The following is an 18,919-nucleotide window of genomic DNA, read 5'->3' as shown; positions in this document are numbered from 1 at the left end:
TTTTTTATTATAACGCACTTACTGTTCCAGCCAGAACATCATGAGGACAGCAATTCATAAGATAGCTCTTACAAACACGATCATCGTTAAACTTCACCTTCTCTCTGGTATCGTCCCCTGTAAATCAGTTTAAGGATTCAATAATTCAGATTTTGAACGCAAAATACAGATGTTGAGTATCAGTCCAAGTACACCTCCTATGGGACCAAACTAAGTAAACCCTCCGTGACTTTCAGTAAACAAAGTGCTTGATTTAGTCGATTCAGTCTAAGGGGAGTCTATTCACAACAGTTCAGCTCAAGGGATGCGATAGCATGGCAGAAGTTAGTGCGGGAGCCTAAAGACTTCTCCCCCCTCCCCTCCCCCCCCCCCCACTCCAACCGCTCAGACTAAGGGCCTCTAGTACGCGCACCACAAGAACCGAAGATGGGGGCGACAGGCAGTTCCTGATCCGATGAGGAAACCCTGCCTCCAGGGAGAAGGAAAAGAAACCGATGAAGATGAGTCCCGTACAGAAATGTTACGCTTAAAGGAGCCACAATACGAACGATTTTATGCTCTACCACTCCGACTTCTGTTAAACAAATAAAGAATGCACAGACATACACCGGCAGTTATATAACAGCTCACGCACTGCCGAATTCAGAAAGCTTGGACGACCCGCTTCTTGAAGTTTGGTACAGTAACCGCACAGCATAATACAGTTCGCTTTACACCACTCACCGTCCCGGGCACTGCCCATCAGCTGGTCCAACAAAGCACGCATATGATCCTGGGCCGACATTTCGAAGCTACAGTAGCTGCCAGGCCTCTCTGCGGCGCAAAGGAGGCTGGGAGGGGGCGCGCGGTATGCCGGGAGATGTACTTTTGCCCCAAGGGTTGTCGGGATTTTTCGTGCATGCGTAGTGAGCCTTCACTGATAGCTACCGACCGTGAGCAGCAGTGGGTCTGGGGAAGAGCTCTTGGGGAGAAGCGGTAATTAGCTGGTTTGTAATAAGGATAAAGTGACCTGCGGAGGTTTGCGTTTTTAGTTTCAACTTGAGCAGAAACCGTAGAGATAGGATAGTTGGTCGTTACCAAGCGCATGTTCAGGAACCTAGTGGTTCTGAGATTGAGTACTTGAGAGAATGAAATAACTATGAAAGAAAGTTTAGGCTTGCAATAACAAAACACTGTAATGGATATCTGGGTACCTGGAAATAAGCCGTAAATATGCATGATATTGATTTAAGTATTGCACATTTTAGCAGAGCGCAATATCAGAATCCGATATGGCCCATAAGTATTTTAAAAAACTCTAAACATCACTACTATTGTTAAAATATCTTCTTTATTGACTCCTACCCCAGATGGCATAGTCAAGTAACGCATGTCTTTCCTAGCGTGAAGACAGATGGACTCAGAACCAGTGGGTTATGCACTGTCAGCAGATGGAGACGGAGTAAAATTGATGTCACAGTATGTATACCCCTGCAGTGACAGTCCGCCAGTATTCTCGACTCCAGCAAATGGTGGATGTTCAGATTGCTTCAGATTTTAGAGAATTTTATTAAAAAAACAAAAAGCCCTACTCTCCTGTGATGGTACCAGATGGTCCCTCCCCCAGTTGAGAATTCCTGAGGTGATTTCCGTGGTCCCTTAGATGTGTGCCTTGGTCTGGTAGCTGTTTTTTTCCAGCATGGACTTAGTTGATTGTACAGCTTAAAGGCTGTGGGTGCAGGAAGCCAAGCATGGCAATGACAGCAGATGCCCTCTTCCCCCCACCCCCTGCATCCAGAGACCGTCTCTGTACTCAGCCAGGAAGGGCTGAGCTTAGGTAAATTAAAAAAAAAAAAGTCAGAGACAGTGTAGAGGGGTTTTGTAGGACTTCCAGTCTCCATGCTGGGTATGCTGTTCCGACATTCATTCCCACTTCTATGGGCATTAAAGGTACTGGGCAGCCTGGTGGGTTGAGCAGCCCAGATAGGCCAGGACCTGCTGTTAGGCTTTTTCTTGCACGCCATGTGATAGGCTGCTGCGTTTTCGCGCGCTTCTGTGTGTTTAATGGCCCTCTACAGCAACATCAGTGTGTGCAGTGTGTCCGGCTCTGTGTGCAAATTGTGCACACATTTTTTTAAAGCATATTGGTGGTGTGCCAAGGTTTAGACAATTTTTGTGCATTTGTTTTTTGCGGCGCATAAACTTGGCGCGCCTAACTTTTTTTCGCATAAAATTTGTGTGTCTGAAATTTTTCAGCACGAGCTGGTTGGATGCACATTCTCTGTCAACTGACAAACTTAATGGCACCAGTGAACAAGAAACTAAAGCACCTTTCTCTCTGTGTTGCCTGTCATATTTGAGCATCTCAGCTTCTAACGTGTCAACGCTCTTAGAGACTCAGGGAGAATTATCTTCCTTTGATTTTGCTAAGCCTGGTTCTTCCCAGCCTGATGATGGTCTGGTTAAGGACTTGTCTGGAGGAACACCGGACCTTGGAACTCACTTGACTGTTTCCTCCGCAGGATATGGCAGCTCAGTGGGCTCTGCTCCACACCTTCTGGTTTTGGCCTGGATCCTTCTGCCTTTTCTTGGGTAAAGTTTTTTCAAGGATTGCAATCCTTTCTTCAGGAGCAGTCTGCAGCTTCAACCAATCCTGTCAGGTCAGATCCTCAGGTGATGGCCCCTCCCTCTTCCAATCTTATGTTTAAGCGCCAAAGCACGCCTTGGTAAGCTGCCGATATTCCCAACAGGAACCTGGATGGCACTGATGATGAGACAGACCCTGACTCTATGGAAGATGGGGAAATTCCTCCAGGACAGGAGCCATATCGGACCATGTTGCGGTTCTTTCATAGAGATAAACTGCCTGCCCTGATTTCCTAGACCTTGAAGATGTGGCAGTGCCTGGGGCAGATTCCATGAATAAGTCAAAGAAGAATCCCATTTTGGTTTGAGAACATAAGAACATGCCATACTGGGTCAGACCAAGGGTCCATCAAGCCCAGCATCCTGTTTCCAACAGTGGCCAATCCAGGCCATAAGAACCTGGCAAGTACCCAAAAACTAAGTCTATTCCATGTTACCGTTGCTAGTAATAGCAGTGGCTATTTTCTAAGTCAACGTAATTAATAGCAGGTAATGGACTTCTCCTCCAAGAACTTATCCAATCCTTTTTTAAACACAGCTATACTAACTGCACTAAACACATCCTCTGGTAACAAATTCCAGAGTTTAATTGTGCGTTGAGTAAAAAAGAACTTTCTCCGATTAGTTTTAAATGTGCCACATGCTAACTTCATGGAGTGCCCCCTAGTCTTTCTATTATCCAAAAGAGTAAATAACCAATTCACATCTACCCGTTCTAGACCTTTCATAATTTTAAACACCTCTTTCATATCCCCCCTCAGCCGTCTCTTCTCCAAGCTGAAAAGTCCTAACCTCTTTAGTCTTTCCTCATAGGGGAGCTGTTCCATTCCCCTTATCATTTTGGTAGCCCTTCTCTGTACCTTCTCCATCGCAATTATATCTTTTTTGAGATGCGGCGACCAGAATTGTACACAGTATTCAAGGTGCAGTCTCACCGTGGAACGATACAGAGGCATTATGACATTTTCCATTTTATTCACCATTCCCTTTCTAATAATTCCCAACATTCTGTTTGCTTTTTTGACTGCCGCAGCGCACTGAACCGATGATTTCAATGTGTTATCCACTATGACGCCTAGATCTCTTTCTTGGGTTGTAGCACCTAATATGGAACCTAACATTGTGTAACTATAGCATGGATTATTTTTTCCTATATGCATCACCTTGCACTTATCCACATTAAATTTCATCTGCCATTTTGATGTCCAATTTTCCAGTCTCACAAGGTCTTTCTGCAATTTATCACAGTCTGATTGTGATTTAACTACTCTGAACAATTTTGTATCATCTGCAAATTTGATTATCTCACTACTTGTATTTCTTTCCAGATCATTTATAAATATATTGAAAAGTAAGGGTCCCAATACAGATCCCTGAGGCACTCCACTGCCCACTCCCTTCCACTGAGAAAATTGTCCATTTAATCCTACTCTCTGTTTCCTGACTTTTAGCCAGTTCTCAATCCACGAAAGGACATCGCCACCTATCCCATGACTTTTTACTTTTCCTAGAAGCCTCTCAAGAGGAACTTTGTCAAACGCCTTCTGAAAATCCAAGTATACTACATCTACCAGTTCACCTTTATCCACATGTTTATTAACTCCTTCAAAAAAGTGAAGCAGATTTGTGAGGCAAGACTTGCCCTGGGTAAAGCCATGCTGACTTTGTTCCATTAAACCATGTCTTTCTATATGTTCTGTGATTTTGATGTTTAGAACACTTTCCACTATTTTTCCTGGCACTGAAGTCAGGCTAACCGGTCTGTAGTTTCCCGGATCGCCCCTGGAGCCCTTTTTAAATATTGGGGCTACATTAGCTATCCTCCAGTCTTCAGGTACAATGGATGATTTTAATGATAGGTTACAAATTTTTACTAATAGGTCTGAAATTTCATTTGTTTAGTTCCTTCAGAACTCTGGGGTGTATACCATCCGGTCCAGGTGATTTACTACTGTTCAGTTTGTCAATCAGGTCTACCACATCTTCTAGGTTCACCGTGATTTGATTCAGTCCATCTGAATCATTACCCCTGAAAACCTTCTCCATTACGAGTACCTCCCCAACATCCTCTTCAGTAAACACCGAAGCAAAGAAATCATTTAATCTTTCCGCGATGGCCTTATCTTCTCTAAGTGCCCCTTTAACCCCTCAATCATCTAACAGTCCGACTGACTCCCTCACAGGCTTTCTGCTTCGGATATATTTTAAAAAGATTTCACTGTGACTTTTTGCCTCTACGGCCAACTTCTTTTCAAATTCTCTCTTAGCCTGTCTTATCAATGTCTTACATTTAACTTGCCAACGTTTATGCATTTTCCTATTTTCTTCTGTTGGATCCTTCTTCCAATTTTTGAATGAAGATCTTTTGGCTAAAATAGCTTCTTTCGCCTCCCCTTTTAACCATGCAGGTAATCGTTTTGCCTTCTTTCCACCTTTCTTAATGTGTGAAATACATCTGGACTGTGCTTCTAGAATGGTATTTTTTAACAATGACCACGCCTCTTGCAAACTTTTTATTTTTGTAGCTGCTCCTTTCAGTTTTTTTCTAACAATTTTTCTCATTTTATCAAAGTTTCCCTTTTGAAAGTTTAGCACAAGAGCCGTGGATTTGCATACTGTTCCTCTTCCATTCATTAATTCAAATTTGATCATATTATGGTCACTTTGTGTAAAGCCTCTTGTTTTTTTCCCTGTTATGGAAGCCATTCAAGAATTAATTGATCTGAAATAAGACGCTGTGGAGGTAAATTTCAAAGGGGGTCGGACACTGGAAGGTCTGTACCCCCTGGATCCAGCAAAAGTGGATGCGCTGGTCTACGCTGACTCTAAGTGGACGACTATTCCCATGGAGAGAGGAGCGGCCTTGAAGGATGTGCATGATAGAATTTGAGGCCATCGTCAAACAAGCATTTGAAGCAGTGGCAGCAGACGGATTCTGGATCTAGAAGAATAGAATTGTCAAATGAGGCGTTTTCAGCTAATAGTGGATCACTGGGGCTTTCAATTTCTGGACCTACTGGCGACTTCTCACAATGCAGTGGTTCCTCACCTTTTCAGTTGCAGGAGAGATCCAAAGTCCTTGGGCATTGATGCCCTCGTGCAGGAGTGGCTGGAGGGTAAGCTGCTGTATGCTTTTCTCCCGTGGCCCATGTTGGGCAGAATGATTCAGAAGATCAAGAATCACAGGGGGATGGTGCTTCTGGTGGCACCAGATTGGCCCAAGAGACCATGGGATGCAGATTTGCAAAAGCTCCTGGTGGACTCTCCCCTCGGGTCTAGACTCACAGGGATCTGCTATGGCAGGGACCTGTTCTTCACAAAGATCCAACTCATTTTTATCTTATGGTAAGGCCTTTGAGAGGGCTCACTTGTTGAAGCGTAGATATCCTACTATTGTGATTGCCACCTTGCTAAGAGCAAGAAAGTTCTCCATTTCCTTAGCCTATGTGTGGGTTTGGCGAGTGTTAGGATTAGTGTGAAGATCAAGGGGTTCTTCCTTGGTCTGTTCAGATCCCATTCGTTTTGGGTTTTTTGCAGGATGAATTGAGTAAGTTGTTGGCCCTTAATTCATTAAAGGCGGCTCTTGCCTGTTTGATCATCAGGTGAATGGTGGACCCTTGTCGGTTCATTCAGATGAGGCCCATTTCTTGAAAGGAGTAAAGCATTTTCATCCTCCATCGCGATTACTAGTGCCCTTGTGGAGTCTTAATATAATTTTGGATTTTTTAATTTTGGATTTTTTTGACCGATGCTTTGCCTTTCCTTGAGGTTACTGACCTTGAAGATAGTGCTTCTTGTTCTGTGCATTGAGTATCCGAACTGCAGGCCTTGTCTTGCTGGGAGCCATTTCTATGAGTGACTCTGGGGGCAATACATCTGTGTATTGTTCCTTCCTTTTTGCCAAAAGTGGTCTCAGATTTTCACTTGAATCAGTCCATTTCCCTGCCATCTCTGAACAGGGAAGAGATGCAGCGGAATATTGCCTCTTAAGGCCCTTGGATGTCAAGAGGCATATCTTGAGGTATTTGGAGGTTTCTAAACCTCTCAGGAAGACAGGTCACCTGGTTGTTCTCCACTGGGGGAGTAAACAGGGTGAGCCAGCGTCGCAGGCTACAGTAGCCCACTGGATTAAGGATTAAGTCACAGCCATTGCCTAGTCTAGTTTGGGCTCATTCTAGTGGGGCTCAGGCAGTGTCATGGGCAGAGGTTAGATTGTAGTCTCCTGTCGACATTTGCTGAGCTGCAACGTCCTCCTTACACACCTTTTCCAGGTATTATTGTTTGGATGTGCAGACCTAGGAGGACACAACCTTACCACGGGCAGCCTCCCACCCTGTATGGGAGTAGGTTTAGTATATCCCACTGGTTCTGGATCCACCTGTCTGAATGCTAAGAAAAGAGAAATGACTACTTACCTGATAATTTCCTTTTCTTTAGTACAGACAGGTGGTTCCACCTTCCTGCCCTTGGCTGCCGAATGGTCCTCCTGCGTGGCTGTATTTTCCAGGGAGTACTGGTAAGTGTTAATCCAATCTCTAGACTAATATTGTTGCACTCCTTGTCTAAGCTTAGTAGTTTCCTGTTGGCTGTGTACTGGAATGTTTGTTTGTTTGTTAATAATCAAGTTTTGTTAGTTTGTCCACAGTTGGCTTTTGCAGAGAATACTGTCAGGCTGCTGTCTATGTATGAGTATATATACTGTGATGTCAGCTTTGCTCCATCACCTTCTGCTGGTAGAGGTGCATAATTTTCAGGTAAGTGTCGGATATTCAATCCAAACTAAAACAAAAAATATCTCCCAGCCTAATCGCAGCTGTGGGGAGGACCTGTTAATTTTGAAACATCTCCAACGAGTAACTGTAAATTTCCATTTACCATTGTATAGCCACTATTAGTTATCTACTCAAAAAAATGCAACACTTTATCTTTCATTGTATTTATTAGAGAAAAATTTCTACTTGGCTATGGTACATCCAATCTGAACCCTTATCCATTCGATTTGAACCCCTTAGCCCTCTGGGCTCAATTCTAATATCTTTCATTAACAGGGTATTTCCTGCCTCATTCCCCGATGACAAGAATTCTTACATCACATCATTATTCTTATTGTCACATAACTGGTCCAATCAAAGACTTAATTTAGGATCTGCTGCCAGTCATTTATTGTCCCATTGTAACCAAGTCCGAATACTGAAACCATACCCATTTTTCTTACATACTAAGTATCATTAGTTGTATCATGCTAGGTATCAGTTGCAAAGTCTAATGCAATATTGCACAACCCATCTCTGGAGTCAGCTTGTAGCCCATTCCATATTTTGACTACAAAGTGCCCAAACAAAATCTGACAGTACGTTCACTTCTTGAGATACAGCAACTCAGAACACAATATGCTTGCTGAGCTCTACAGAATCTAAAATGTCTCTGCTGTGCTTTGCCATATAGCCATTCTATCAAATATAGAGACCTTTAAGAACTCAAAAAGAGGTTTTTCTTACTCTAAATTCAACAGTTCCTCCCTTTTTTTAGGTCTCTATATTTAGGGTCGCTATATCCCACAGTGAGCTTAAAGCTTAATTAACCCAGATATAGGCATGCCACAATTTGAACACTAATCCTCTTCATTTCTTTTAACCCCATGTACCCTGATCTCCCTCATGTCAATGTCTTCATTTATTTTGAAAACTACAAAAAATAATGGGAATCCAACTAATCCCACTAAAATAATCAATATCCATCCAACAATTTTTTCCATCCCAACCACCACCACCACCCAAACCACTCTCCTATTTGCAAAGAGAAAAGTTTTTTTCACATATACGATAGTCTTTTTCCTGAACATAATCAGGTCCTTGTCCTACAGGGAGGGATCAAAAACATCATTCAGCTGAAGTTGGCCTGCATGCAAAATTAATCAGTGTCATAGATGCAGGTGGAATTATTGCATTTCGTTCTTGTATTTCTTATTTCCACCCATCTGTAAGTTTTACTGGCGCTGCCTGAAACATAGAAGTTGCCATGAAAAGAGAAGCAGATGTTGATATGTAAGAGCAGATCCAACAATCTGTTAGATTATAAATTTCTGGATAGGCCTTAGTGAGATGCACATAGCCATTATCTTCTGGAATCATTAGTATGCCGGCTACTATCCTGGATAGGAGAGCCAGCATAAGCAGGGAAAACACCCTCATTTTTAATTCAGTTGTTTGAAACAGCCACAGACAGAGACTTTACTTAAGTTTAAAACAAATTCAGACCTCGAAGACAATTCACTTTTGAAACTCCGATGAAGCAGCACCTGACTCCAGGGGGACACCTGGCTGGATCAGGGTACAAGTGAGGACTAGAAGATGCACCAGCTAAATGTCAGCAGGGCCGGCGTGCCTCACCGTTGATGATGTTCTCTACATTTCTGCTGGACTGCAAACAGTACACAAGCCTTATTTGCTTTATACAAGAATGTCTAGGACAAGCACTGTCCCCAAAGGCGCAACCTCACTTGGAGGGCTCTGCACCCGCTTGGCTGTTCACTGGCTTTGTCAACAGTCTCTGTGAACTGCCGCTGGGTCTCGCGTTGATCATAATAAATTGCTGTGGAAAGTTCATAAGCTTTCTTACAATGGCTAATGTGCACCCAATGGTCAAGGCCTTATAATTTTTAATGCAGAATGACTCACCAACAGTACTTGATAAGGTCCCTTTCACCTTGGCCATAAACAGTGCTTTCTTTTAAAAGCTTTGTAGTATACAAAGTCATCTGTTTGGATGTCTGGAAAGTCTGTGTTCAGCTTGCTTGAACTATTTTTCTTTTCTCTGGTGCCCACCAATGATCCAAAAAGTCTTTCATTACGCTCTTCAGTTTTCCAGCGTGAGAAATGGATTGACCCACTCTGGCAAGGAAGGAACAATGGAGATAATGGCAAAAGGGAGTTGATTTGGCCCAAGCCACAGTCCAGTGGAGGGAACAAGTGCATCCCTGGCATTGCCAGGAAAGATGTTCTTTAGTAGCTTCTTTTTGTAATCTGCTAAGATGCCTTTCAGCGATCTGCTGTGGTATCTATAAGGAAAGCAGAGGTGTTATTTCAGAAGGAGGAAAAGAAGATCCTCCTGTCAGCAGCACTTGGTGAGCAACTGCATCTGCCAGTGCATTTCGTTTTGCTTCAGACGAGTCTTCTTTGGAATGTCTAGCACACTTCACTACAGCTGTTTGGGAAGAAATAAAGCCATTCAAAGTTTAACGCAAGAGCCATTTCTAATAAGACTCCCTGAAGAAGTTAAAAACCTTTTTCTTTTTTCCAAAAAACTCCAAAATAATGAATAACCCCATAAACATATTGTGTCTCTGTATAAATAGTGGCCACGAGATCTTTCGCCAAAATACATACGCGCGTTGGTGGTGAGAGGGGCTCGCAGGTCGCCATACCTGAGACCCGGGATATCGAGGGTCCAGCCCCGGAACAACAGGTCCCGACCAGCGAGACCCAGAGTGAGGCTGGTGTGACGTCAGCGGGCGTCCGCTGCTACAAATTGAACAGCGGACGCTGAAATCCCTGGAGCCTGTGTTGGTGGTGAGAGGGGCTCGCAGGTCGCCGCCATACCTGAGACCCGGGATATCGAGGGTCCAGCCCCGGAACAACAGGTCCCGACCAGCGAGACCCAGAGTGAGGCTGGTGTGACATCAGCGGGCGTCCGTTGCTACAAATTGAACAGCGGACGCTGAAATCCCTGGAGCCTGTGTTGGTGGTGAGAGGGGCTCGCAGGTCGCCGCCATACCTGAGACCCGGGATATCGAGGGTCCAGCCCCGGAACAACAGGTCCCGACCAGCGAGACCCAGAGTGAGGCTGGTGTGACGTCAGCGGGCGTCCGCTGCTACAAATTGAACAGCGGACGGTGCACCGTCACCGACGGCGCACCCTAAGCCGCGTGCTCCAAAGGGGCGCGCTCGGCTTGTGCCGGCTTAGGCCGGAGAAGGCTGGGAGGCTGCTACAGATTATGGCTGCGGACCGGGATCTCCCCTGACCTCAACAATCCTGTTTGTCGATCACAGAAGCGTGAGTAAAATAAGGAAAGGGTTTCAGTGTTGTAGTTATACGTAACATTTATGCCCCATACAAAAAGAAAGGGCAGAGTCAGGCAGGATGCCTCTACCCCTACCAGACCGGGCCCTATACAAACCACTTTAACCGGATTCTACTCACCTGCAACAATTTCGACCCTGGAGTGTCCCATTACATCGAGGGATATTGAGCAAATATCCACTATGTCGGGAGAAATAAGTCTAAGTCCCAGGGTCTTAACAACTCCCCCACCACCAATGAGCGCTGCAGAAACCCATAGTCTGGACTCACCTCTTTTGCGGAAGGCGTTTTTAGGGGAGAGTCCGATAGAGGAAGTCTTTGGGAGAAAAGAGGCAACGCAGGGGAAAGAAGGGGAGGTATCCCAAGAATTGGATCAAAGATCTGGGGCAATAGGAGGAAGTGGGGTTACACCCTCCGTTGGATCTGCGCCACAGCAGGAACTTTTGGATATATTAATGAATCCATCTGCCTCAAGTGTTAAGTTTGAAAAAAATCAAAAAGTTTCTTTAGAAATGCTATGGTCTGCAATAATGTTATTACATCATAATGTAGAAAAAATGAGTAGTAATATTAGAGATGTTCAATCTACATTGCAAAATTTAAGTCCTTTAGTGACAAATAATGGTTCAACTCTTAAAAGGGTGGAAACAGATATTATTCAAATAAAAGATGTTCAAACTTCTATAATAAAGGGAGAGAATATCCTATCAAGAAAGGTTGAAAATCTAGAAAATTTGCTACGTTATTCTAACCTCAGGTTTGTCAACTTTCCTAAATGTAGGATGGTCTCCCCTGTGGAACAGTTACGAAATTATTTTAGTGAAGTATTGTCTATAGTTTCAGATAATTTTCCTATGATTAAGACTGCATATTTTTTGAATGTGAGAGAACAAAATCAAAATCTGAACCTGCCATTACAAGAGTCTCCATTGAATGTCACTGATCTGATAGAGTCGTCATTCAGTACCCAGATAGAGATGAGGGGAACTTTAATTGTAAAGTTTGCCCTGACTTTGGATAGGGACAAGATATTAAATAAGTTTATGGAAAAAAGAACCTCTCTCTATCTGGGTCAAAAAATATGGGTCTACCCAGATGTGACAAAAGACACTCAGGCAAGAAGGAAAAAATTTATTGCTTTAGCTGGATTGGCCAGAACATTTGGTATACAAATAAATATAAAATTTCCCTGTAAATGTTTTATGAAGGTAGATGGAACGAAATACGTTTATTATGATCCTCTTGATTTAGAAAGATTCTTGCAGGAACGCAGATCCCAGGATGGGGTACCAGATCCTCAAATTGATGAGAATGTTTGATTTATTCAAGTGTTGCAATACTTCTGTTTATAATGTATAATTAGTAAGACCATGACTGGTAATTATGTGTAAAGGGATTTGCTTAACAGGTTTCCCAACATTTTTGGTCTGTAAGGAAACTGAGCTGTTTTCTGTAGGAATCAGTGCACTTTCAATAACTACAAGATTCATATATGTCCTTTTCTTAATAACTCATTCCCTGTACGTACCAGGATCAGTCCAGGACACCTAGGTTGTGACTCCGCACCAGTAGATGGAGACAGAGCAAAACTGTCGGACTGCGTCACATATGACTCTGTGTCAGTCACAGCCCCTCAGTCTTACTCTGTCTCCAGTAGATGGTGCAGGTGCGGTCACAGCTCCTGCCTGCCCTGGTTCTGGTACTCCGTCACGGTCGGTTCTTTTTTCTTGGTTTTAGGCCAGTTTAGGCTACGGTGGTTTTAATTGGGAATTTTTTGATTTTTAAATTGTCACTGACGTCCCATCCACCCTGCCTCCCAGGGGGGTTGTGAGGTTCTGAGGGAACCATCCCCCCTGGGCGAGGCCGCTGCTAGGGTCGAGGACCCGGCTTTCCCAGTAGCAGCATCAGGGGTGACACCGGGGAGCCCGGTTCACTCACCCCTGCTGGATTAGGGCTCCAGGACCGTGGACAGCTATAGGCGTTTTGTAAAAAAAAAAAAAGTTTTTGTTTTTGTTCCCTGCTCTCTGTTGCTTCGCGTCGCCGCTGGCAGGGGGGGAGGTCGGTCGCTAAGTTTTATTTGTTTTTTGCTGCCGTTGCTCTCCGTTTTCGCGGCGTTTCGTCAGCATGCCTCATGGCTCGTCCTGTCGGGCCTGCGGCTCGGCGCACGCGCGAAAGCCTCTGCGCGGCTTGTATCCCGGGCGGAGAAGGGTCGTCCGGGGCGCCTCGGGGGGCTCATTCTCGGCTTCCTTGATCGCCGCCGCGTGGGGGCTCGGCTGAGAGGCCCCAAGAGCTTTTCCCGCTAAGTGCGGGAGCGGCGGCCATTTTGGCCGCGAAATGGCGCGGGAGATGGCAGAAACTTCGGCCTTGCCTCCCACGCTTTCTCCGCAGCGGATCGCTGCGGGGGGGGGGGGTCCCCTGGGAGTCCCGGTGAAAATTCTTCGGACTCGGGGTCCTTTTCAGAGGACTTTGCGCTTTTGCTGCGCAAGATCCTGAAGTATAAGAGAAGCAAGCGTGGCCGGGGTGGAACCCGCAAGGCTCCCCCAGAGAAAAAGTCAAGAAGGCCAAGGGGGGTCCCGGAGGTGCCCCAGGGTGCTTCGCGAGGCAAGCAGCTTCCACGTGGCGTCCCACAGGAGGCGGACTCCGATTCCTCCTCTGGGGCGGACACTGATTTCCCGGAGGAGCCCCTGAAGGGGGCCGACGAGGTGGTGGCGGACGGATCCGCTCAGTCCGGCACAGGAAAAGGATCACAGGCCGTGGAAGGAGACGATCCCAAGGTAGTCTGGCTATTCCGCAGGGAGGAGCTTCCATCACTAATCCCGGCCATTCTCCAGGAGCTGGGAATAGAGGCGCCCCCGGTGGTGGTCCGTAAGGAAGCGAACATGGATCCGGTCCTGTTAGGTCTCACGGGTCCAGCAGTTGCTTTCCCGTTTCATTTCTCTTCTACGGACATCCTGTTCCGGGAATGGGACACCCTGGAGTTGGGTTTGAAGGTCAGCAAGGCCATGGACAAGCTTTACCCGCTGCCGGAGGATGCGCTGGACCTTCTCAAGCTTCCCAAGGTGGATTCAGCGGTTTCCGCGGTAACAAAGAGATCTACCATCCCGGTCACGGGAGCGACAGCCCTCAAGGAGCTCCAGGACAGGAAGCTGGAAGTGCAGCTTAAGAAGATTTTCGAGGTTTCCGCGCTGGGAGTACGGGCCGCCATCTGCACGAATTTCGCTATGCGGGCTAGCCTGCGCTGGGCCCAGGTTCTTCAAGCCAATGCGGAGCTTTCCGCAGACGAGGCATCGCAGGCGGATAGGTTGGAAGCGGCAATAGCGTATGGGGCAGATGCGCTGCACGATCTGCTGCGCACGTCGGCTAGGTCCATGGTAGCTGCTGTCTCAGCGCGTCGACTTCTGTGGCTGCGCAACTGGGCGGCGGATGGTTCTTCCAAGGCTCATCTCGGGCCGCTACCATTCAAAGGGAAATTACTGTTTGGCAAGGAATTGGATGATTTAATGATTTCCCTGGGGGAAAACAGGGCTTTCAAGCTGCCGGAGGACAGATCCAGGGCGCGGTCTTCGTTTTCGGCCAGGTCCCGCTTCCGTGGTCCCAGGAAGTCGCGTCCTCAGAGGTCGTCCGGGCACTCGTATAGGTCTTCCTCCTCCCGTACCCCGCAGTGGCAGCAGCAGTCCTTTCGGGGGAAGCGCTTCGGAAGACAAGGGGGAGCCCCTGCGAGCGCAGGGGCCAAGGCTTCGCAATGAAAGGTGGTCGGCCCATCTCTCACTGCAGCCCCAGCATGCCGTTCCCAACGTCGGGGCGCGGTTGATGTTATTTTTCGAGAGATGGGCCGGCATAACGTCAGACCAGTGGGTCCTCAACGTGATAAGTCACGGCTACGTGTTAGATTTTGCTCGCACGCCAGCGGACAAGTTCCTGGTCTCACCTTGCAAGGCTCCAGGGAAGACGGCAGCGGTGCTAGACACCATCTGGCGCTTGGAATGCTTGGGAGCCATTTCCCCCGTCCTGGTCAACCAGCACGGCAAGGGCCGTTACTCCATTTACTTCATCGTCCCAAAGAAAGACGGCACGTCAAGACCGATTCTGGATCTCAAAGGGGTGAACCGATGCCTGCGCGTTCCTCACTTCAAAATGGAGACGATTCGGTCTGTAATCGCCGCGGTACGGCCAGGTGAGTATCTGGCCTCCCTAGATCTCACGGAGGCGTATCTTCACATAGGCATTCAGCTGTCGTTCCAGCGCTTCCTCAGGTTCTGCATTCTAGGACGGCATTACCAGTTTCGAGCGCTCCCGTTTGGTCTCGCGACGGCCCCCCGTACATTCACGAAGGTGATGGTCGTGGTGGCGGCGCAACTGCGCCGGGAAGGTCTCCTGAAGTCCGAGGATCAGTGTCGGGGGGCAGTGGCCAGGGTCCTCCAACTTTTGCAGTCCCTAGGATGGGTGGTCAACTTCAACAAGAGTCATCTGACACCCACGCAGACCTTGGAATATCTGGGAGCCGTTTTCGACACAAAGCAGGGCAAGGTGTTCCTGTCGCACGAACGGATATGCAAGCTGCAAGCTCAAGTAAGGCGCTTATTGTCTCTCCGACGACCGTGGGTCTGCGATTACCTTACGGTCCTAGGTTCTATGGCTTCCACGCTGGCGCTGGTTCCCTGGGCGTTCGCTCATCTGCGTCCATTACAGTCGTCCTTACTGTCCCGCTGGAAGCCGGTTTCAGAGGAGTTCCACTTACCGCTTCCACTAGCGGGACACGCGAGGTCCAGCCTACGCTGGTGGCTGGATTCCAGTCATCTGTCCTCTGGAGTGTCTCTTCTGGTGCCCAATTGGACGGTGGTGACCACGGATGCCAGCCTCTCCGGTTGAGGAGCAGTCTGCCTAGGGAGCTCAGTCCAAGGCCTATGGTCAGTGTCGCAAGCCCAGTGGTCTATCAACAGACTAGAGACCAGAGCGGTCCGTCTGGCTCTGCAAGCCTTCCTACCGTTAGTGCGGGGAAAGGCGGTCCGAGTGTTTGTCGGACAACGCGACCACAGTGGCCTACATCAACCGCCAAGGCGGGACAAGGAGCCCACAGGTGGCGGAGGATGCTCAGCGCTTGATGGCCTGGTCAGAGCTACATCTCAGCAACGTAGCAGCCTCTCACATTGCAGGAGTCGACAACGTTCAGGCGGATTTTCTCAGCCGTCATCGTCTGGATCCCGGAGAGTGGGAGCTGGCGGACGAAGCGTTTCTTCTCATTTGCGAAACGTGGGGAGTGCCCCACATGGATCTGATGGCCACGTGGCACAACGCGAAGGCTCTGCGATTTTTCAGTCGACGTCGAGAACGGGGGGCAGAAGGCGTCGATGCGTTGGTGCTTCCCTGGCCGACGGATGTGCTGCTGTACGTGTTTCCCCCGTGGCCGATGATTGGCAAGATTCTGCGGCGCATAGAGTTGCACCCGGCCAACGTAATCCTGGTAGCTCCGGAGTGGCCACGCCGGCCGTGGTTCGCAGACCTCGTCCAGCTTGCAGTAACGGCACCCCTTCGGCTCCAGGGAATGGCGGGTCTACTCCATCAGGGCCCCGTCTGTTTGGAGGATGCGGATCACTTCTGTCTCGCGGCATGGCTTTTGAGAGGAATCGGCTGAAGAGGAAAGGTTACTCAGATGCGGTGGTAGCCACGTTGCTATGTTCCAGGAAGCAGTCGACGTCCCTGGCTTATGTCCGTGTCTGGGTGGTTTTTGAGGAATGGTGCGAGCAACGTGGGGTGGACCCCACTTCGGCTTCCGTCTCCGACATTCTGGCATTCCTCCAGGCAGGTCTGGCCAAAGGTCTGGCGTGCAGTTCTCTACGGGTCCAAGTGGCGGCGCTTGGTTGTTTGCGGGGTAAGGTCCGTGGTACATCCCTGGCTCTTCACCCGGATATAGCTCGTTTCCTTCGGGGAGCTAAGCACCTTCGTCCTCCATTGCGTCTCCCCTGTCCGGCTTGGAATCTCAATTGGGTTCTCTCCGCTTTATGCGAGGCGCCGTTTGAGCCCTTGAAACGCACAACTACTAAAGATCTCACGTTGAAGACGGTGTTCTTGGTGGCGATTGCCTCGGCACGGCGTGTTTCGGAGTTACAGGCCTTGTCCTGTAGGGAACCCTTCTTGCGTATTTCCGATTCCGGAGTTTCCTTGCGGACGGTTCCTTCCTTTCTGCTGAAAGTGGTGTCGTCTTTCCACGTAAATCAGTCGGTTGAGCTGCCCGCTTTCGCGGTCGGGGAGTCCTCTGATCTAGACGCGAGGGAATTACGGAAGCTTGACGTGCGGAGATCCCTCCTTCGCTATCTGGAGGTCACTAATCCATTTCGGGTCACAGATCATCTGTTTGTTTTGTTCTCTGGTCCAAAGAAAGGGGCCGCAACGTCCCGCACGACGATCGCCCGTTGGCTCAAGGAGGCCATTGGTTCGGCGTACTTGGTGCGGGGAAAACCGCTTCCCGTGGGTCTTCGGGCTCACTCGACTCGATCTCAAGCTGCGTCTTGGGCGGAAGCTTCTCAGGTGTCGCCTCAAGAGATTTGCAGGGCGGCTACCTGGAAGTCGTTGCATACCTTTATCAGGCATTACCGGTTGGATGTCCGGGCTACCGATTCCGGGGGTTTTGGAGAGAGGGTACTCCGAGCGGGACTCTCTGCTTCCCACCCTCGGTAACTTAGCTCTGGTACATCCCAGATGTCCTGGACTGATCCTGGTACGTACAGGGAAAGGAAAATTAGTTTCTTACCTGATAATTTTCGTTCCTGTAGTACCAAGGATCAGTCCAGGATCCCGCCCGCAGTGCTGCGCTGAAGTAACGGAGAGTCCGCTCATTGTTCTGGGTTAATCTGGTCCGCTTGTTTAGCTCTCTCGGTTGGAGAGTCAGTTTCCGGCAGGGGTGTTTATTTCCCCGTTCTAATTAGCGGTTTATAGCTAGTTTTAGTTCTGTGGTTGTGTTTCTACTTTGACATTACGTATGACTGAGGGGCTGTGACTGACACAGAGTCATATGTGACGCAGTCCGACAGTTTTGCTCTGTCTCCATCTACTGGTGCGGAGTCACAACCCAGGTGTCCTGGACTGATCCTTGGTACTACAGGAACGAAAATTATCAGGTAAGAAACTAATTTTCCTTTATTTCATTAATGTTAACATTAATGAAATAATGAACAGGTCTACATCAGCTATGCCACAGATCATTTACCAAGGCCTTCTGTTCAGTGCACGCCATCTCAGACATTATCATTGATTTGTTATAGTTACCGAGTTACCTCTCTACTTCTGGCTTCTTCATATTCCGAGTTCCATTACCCTTGTTTTATTGTAAATTTTTGCCTCTTCTTCTATGTTAAGGTTAATGTTATAACCCCTGTTCCTTGTAAACCGATATGATCTGTATCATGAATGTCGGTATAAAAATGTACTAAATAAATAAATTTCTATCAGTTTTTGAAAAAAAATAGATCACAAAAGACAGTTTTTATGAAGAAATGTATGAATCCAGGAATAAAAAAAAATGTCATCTTCATGCCTGTTCCTCAAAACAAATCTTCCATGGTTGTTAAGCATACTCTGTGTCAGGGTTCCTTTTTTTTTGCTGCAACAAGGAATCAATTCCTAAGGGTGGGGCTATTTTCTATTCAGACTCATGGAAGCCAAAAGCATATTTCTAAACAACTGAAAATAAATATTTTTCCAAATGCATGAATTTCAACTGTTATTTAAAAGTAGGGATTTAAACTTAAACAAATCTTCAGAACATGAAATGGATCATAAATATTTGCCAAGGAGGAATATGATAATCCTGCGCAGACACTATCATACTCCGTTTCTTGTTCTGGGAAGAACTTGAAATAAAATATATTCTGATTCACGTATAATCTCTTCCTATGCAAGGTTATTGGATAGTCTGAACATTTTATACTTCAGTGTTTAATATATGACTGAACATTTATTCTTGTAGTGATTTAATTGTTAATAGATAATTCTGTCTTAATTCAAAAACAAGGAAAAATAAGATACATTTATTATTTTCTTATAAAGGTTCCGTAACAAATTAAGCTATACTTATAGCACTAAATTCCTGGGGGAATGGGAAGAGAGAAACGTTCTAGCTTTTAGACGCCATTTTACTTATTGTATTTATTATTCAGTTTTTCTTCCTAAGGCTAAACAAGACAGATAATAAAATAAATGATTTAGCTTTTCTTAAAGA

General features: G+C 46.9%; 2 protein-coding genes across 5 annotated transcripts in view; one reads left to right on the top strand and one right to left on the bottom strand.

The window, feature by feature from the left end:
- LUC7L (LUC7 like) overlaps positions 1 to 880 on the bottom strand; it is a 108,868-nt gene extending 107,988 nt beyond the window's left edge. For both annotated transcript variants that reach the window (XM_029576183.1, XM_029576184.1), the window contains exons 1-2: positions 724 to 880; positions 23 to 117 (exon numbers count right to left, since the gene is read on the bottom strand). In XM_029576183.1, coding sequence (XP_029432043.1) covers positions 23 to 117; positions 724 to 784 — 156 coding nt within the window. In that variant the 5' untranslated portion in view covers positions 785 to 880. The remainder of the gene's footprint in view (positions 1 to 22; positions 118 to 723) is intronic.
- The window catches only part of MRPL28 (mitochondrial ribosomal protein L28), a 64,416-nt gene continuing 46,344 nt past the window's right edge, over positions 848 to 18,919 (top strand). Inside the window, exon 1 of one of the 3 annotated variants that reach the window (XM_029576185.1) lies at positions 848 to 975. The gene's annotated coding sequence lies outside the window, so the exon portion shown is untranslated. Of the gene's footprint in view, positions 1,018 to 7,086; positions 7,142 to 18,919 lie in introns of those variants that run through there. The other 2 variants (XM_029576186.1, XM_029576187.1) reach the window with 2 other exon arrangements.

Source organism: Rhinatrema bivittatum, chromosome 14, assembly GCF_901001135.1.
Source record: "Rhinatrema bivittatum chromosome 14, aRhiBiv1.1, whole genome shotgun sequence".
NCBI classification, from domain to species: Eukaryota; Metazoa; Chordata; class Amphibia; order Gymnophiona; family Rhinatrematidae; genus Rhinatrema; species Rhinatrema bivittatum.
Note: the sequence above shows the minus strand (reverse complement) of the source record. Positions and strands in the feature narration are given on the sequence as shown.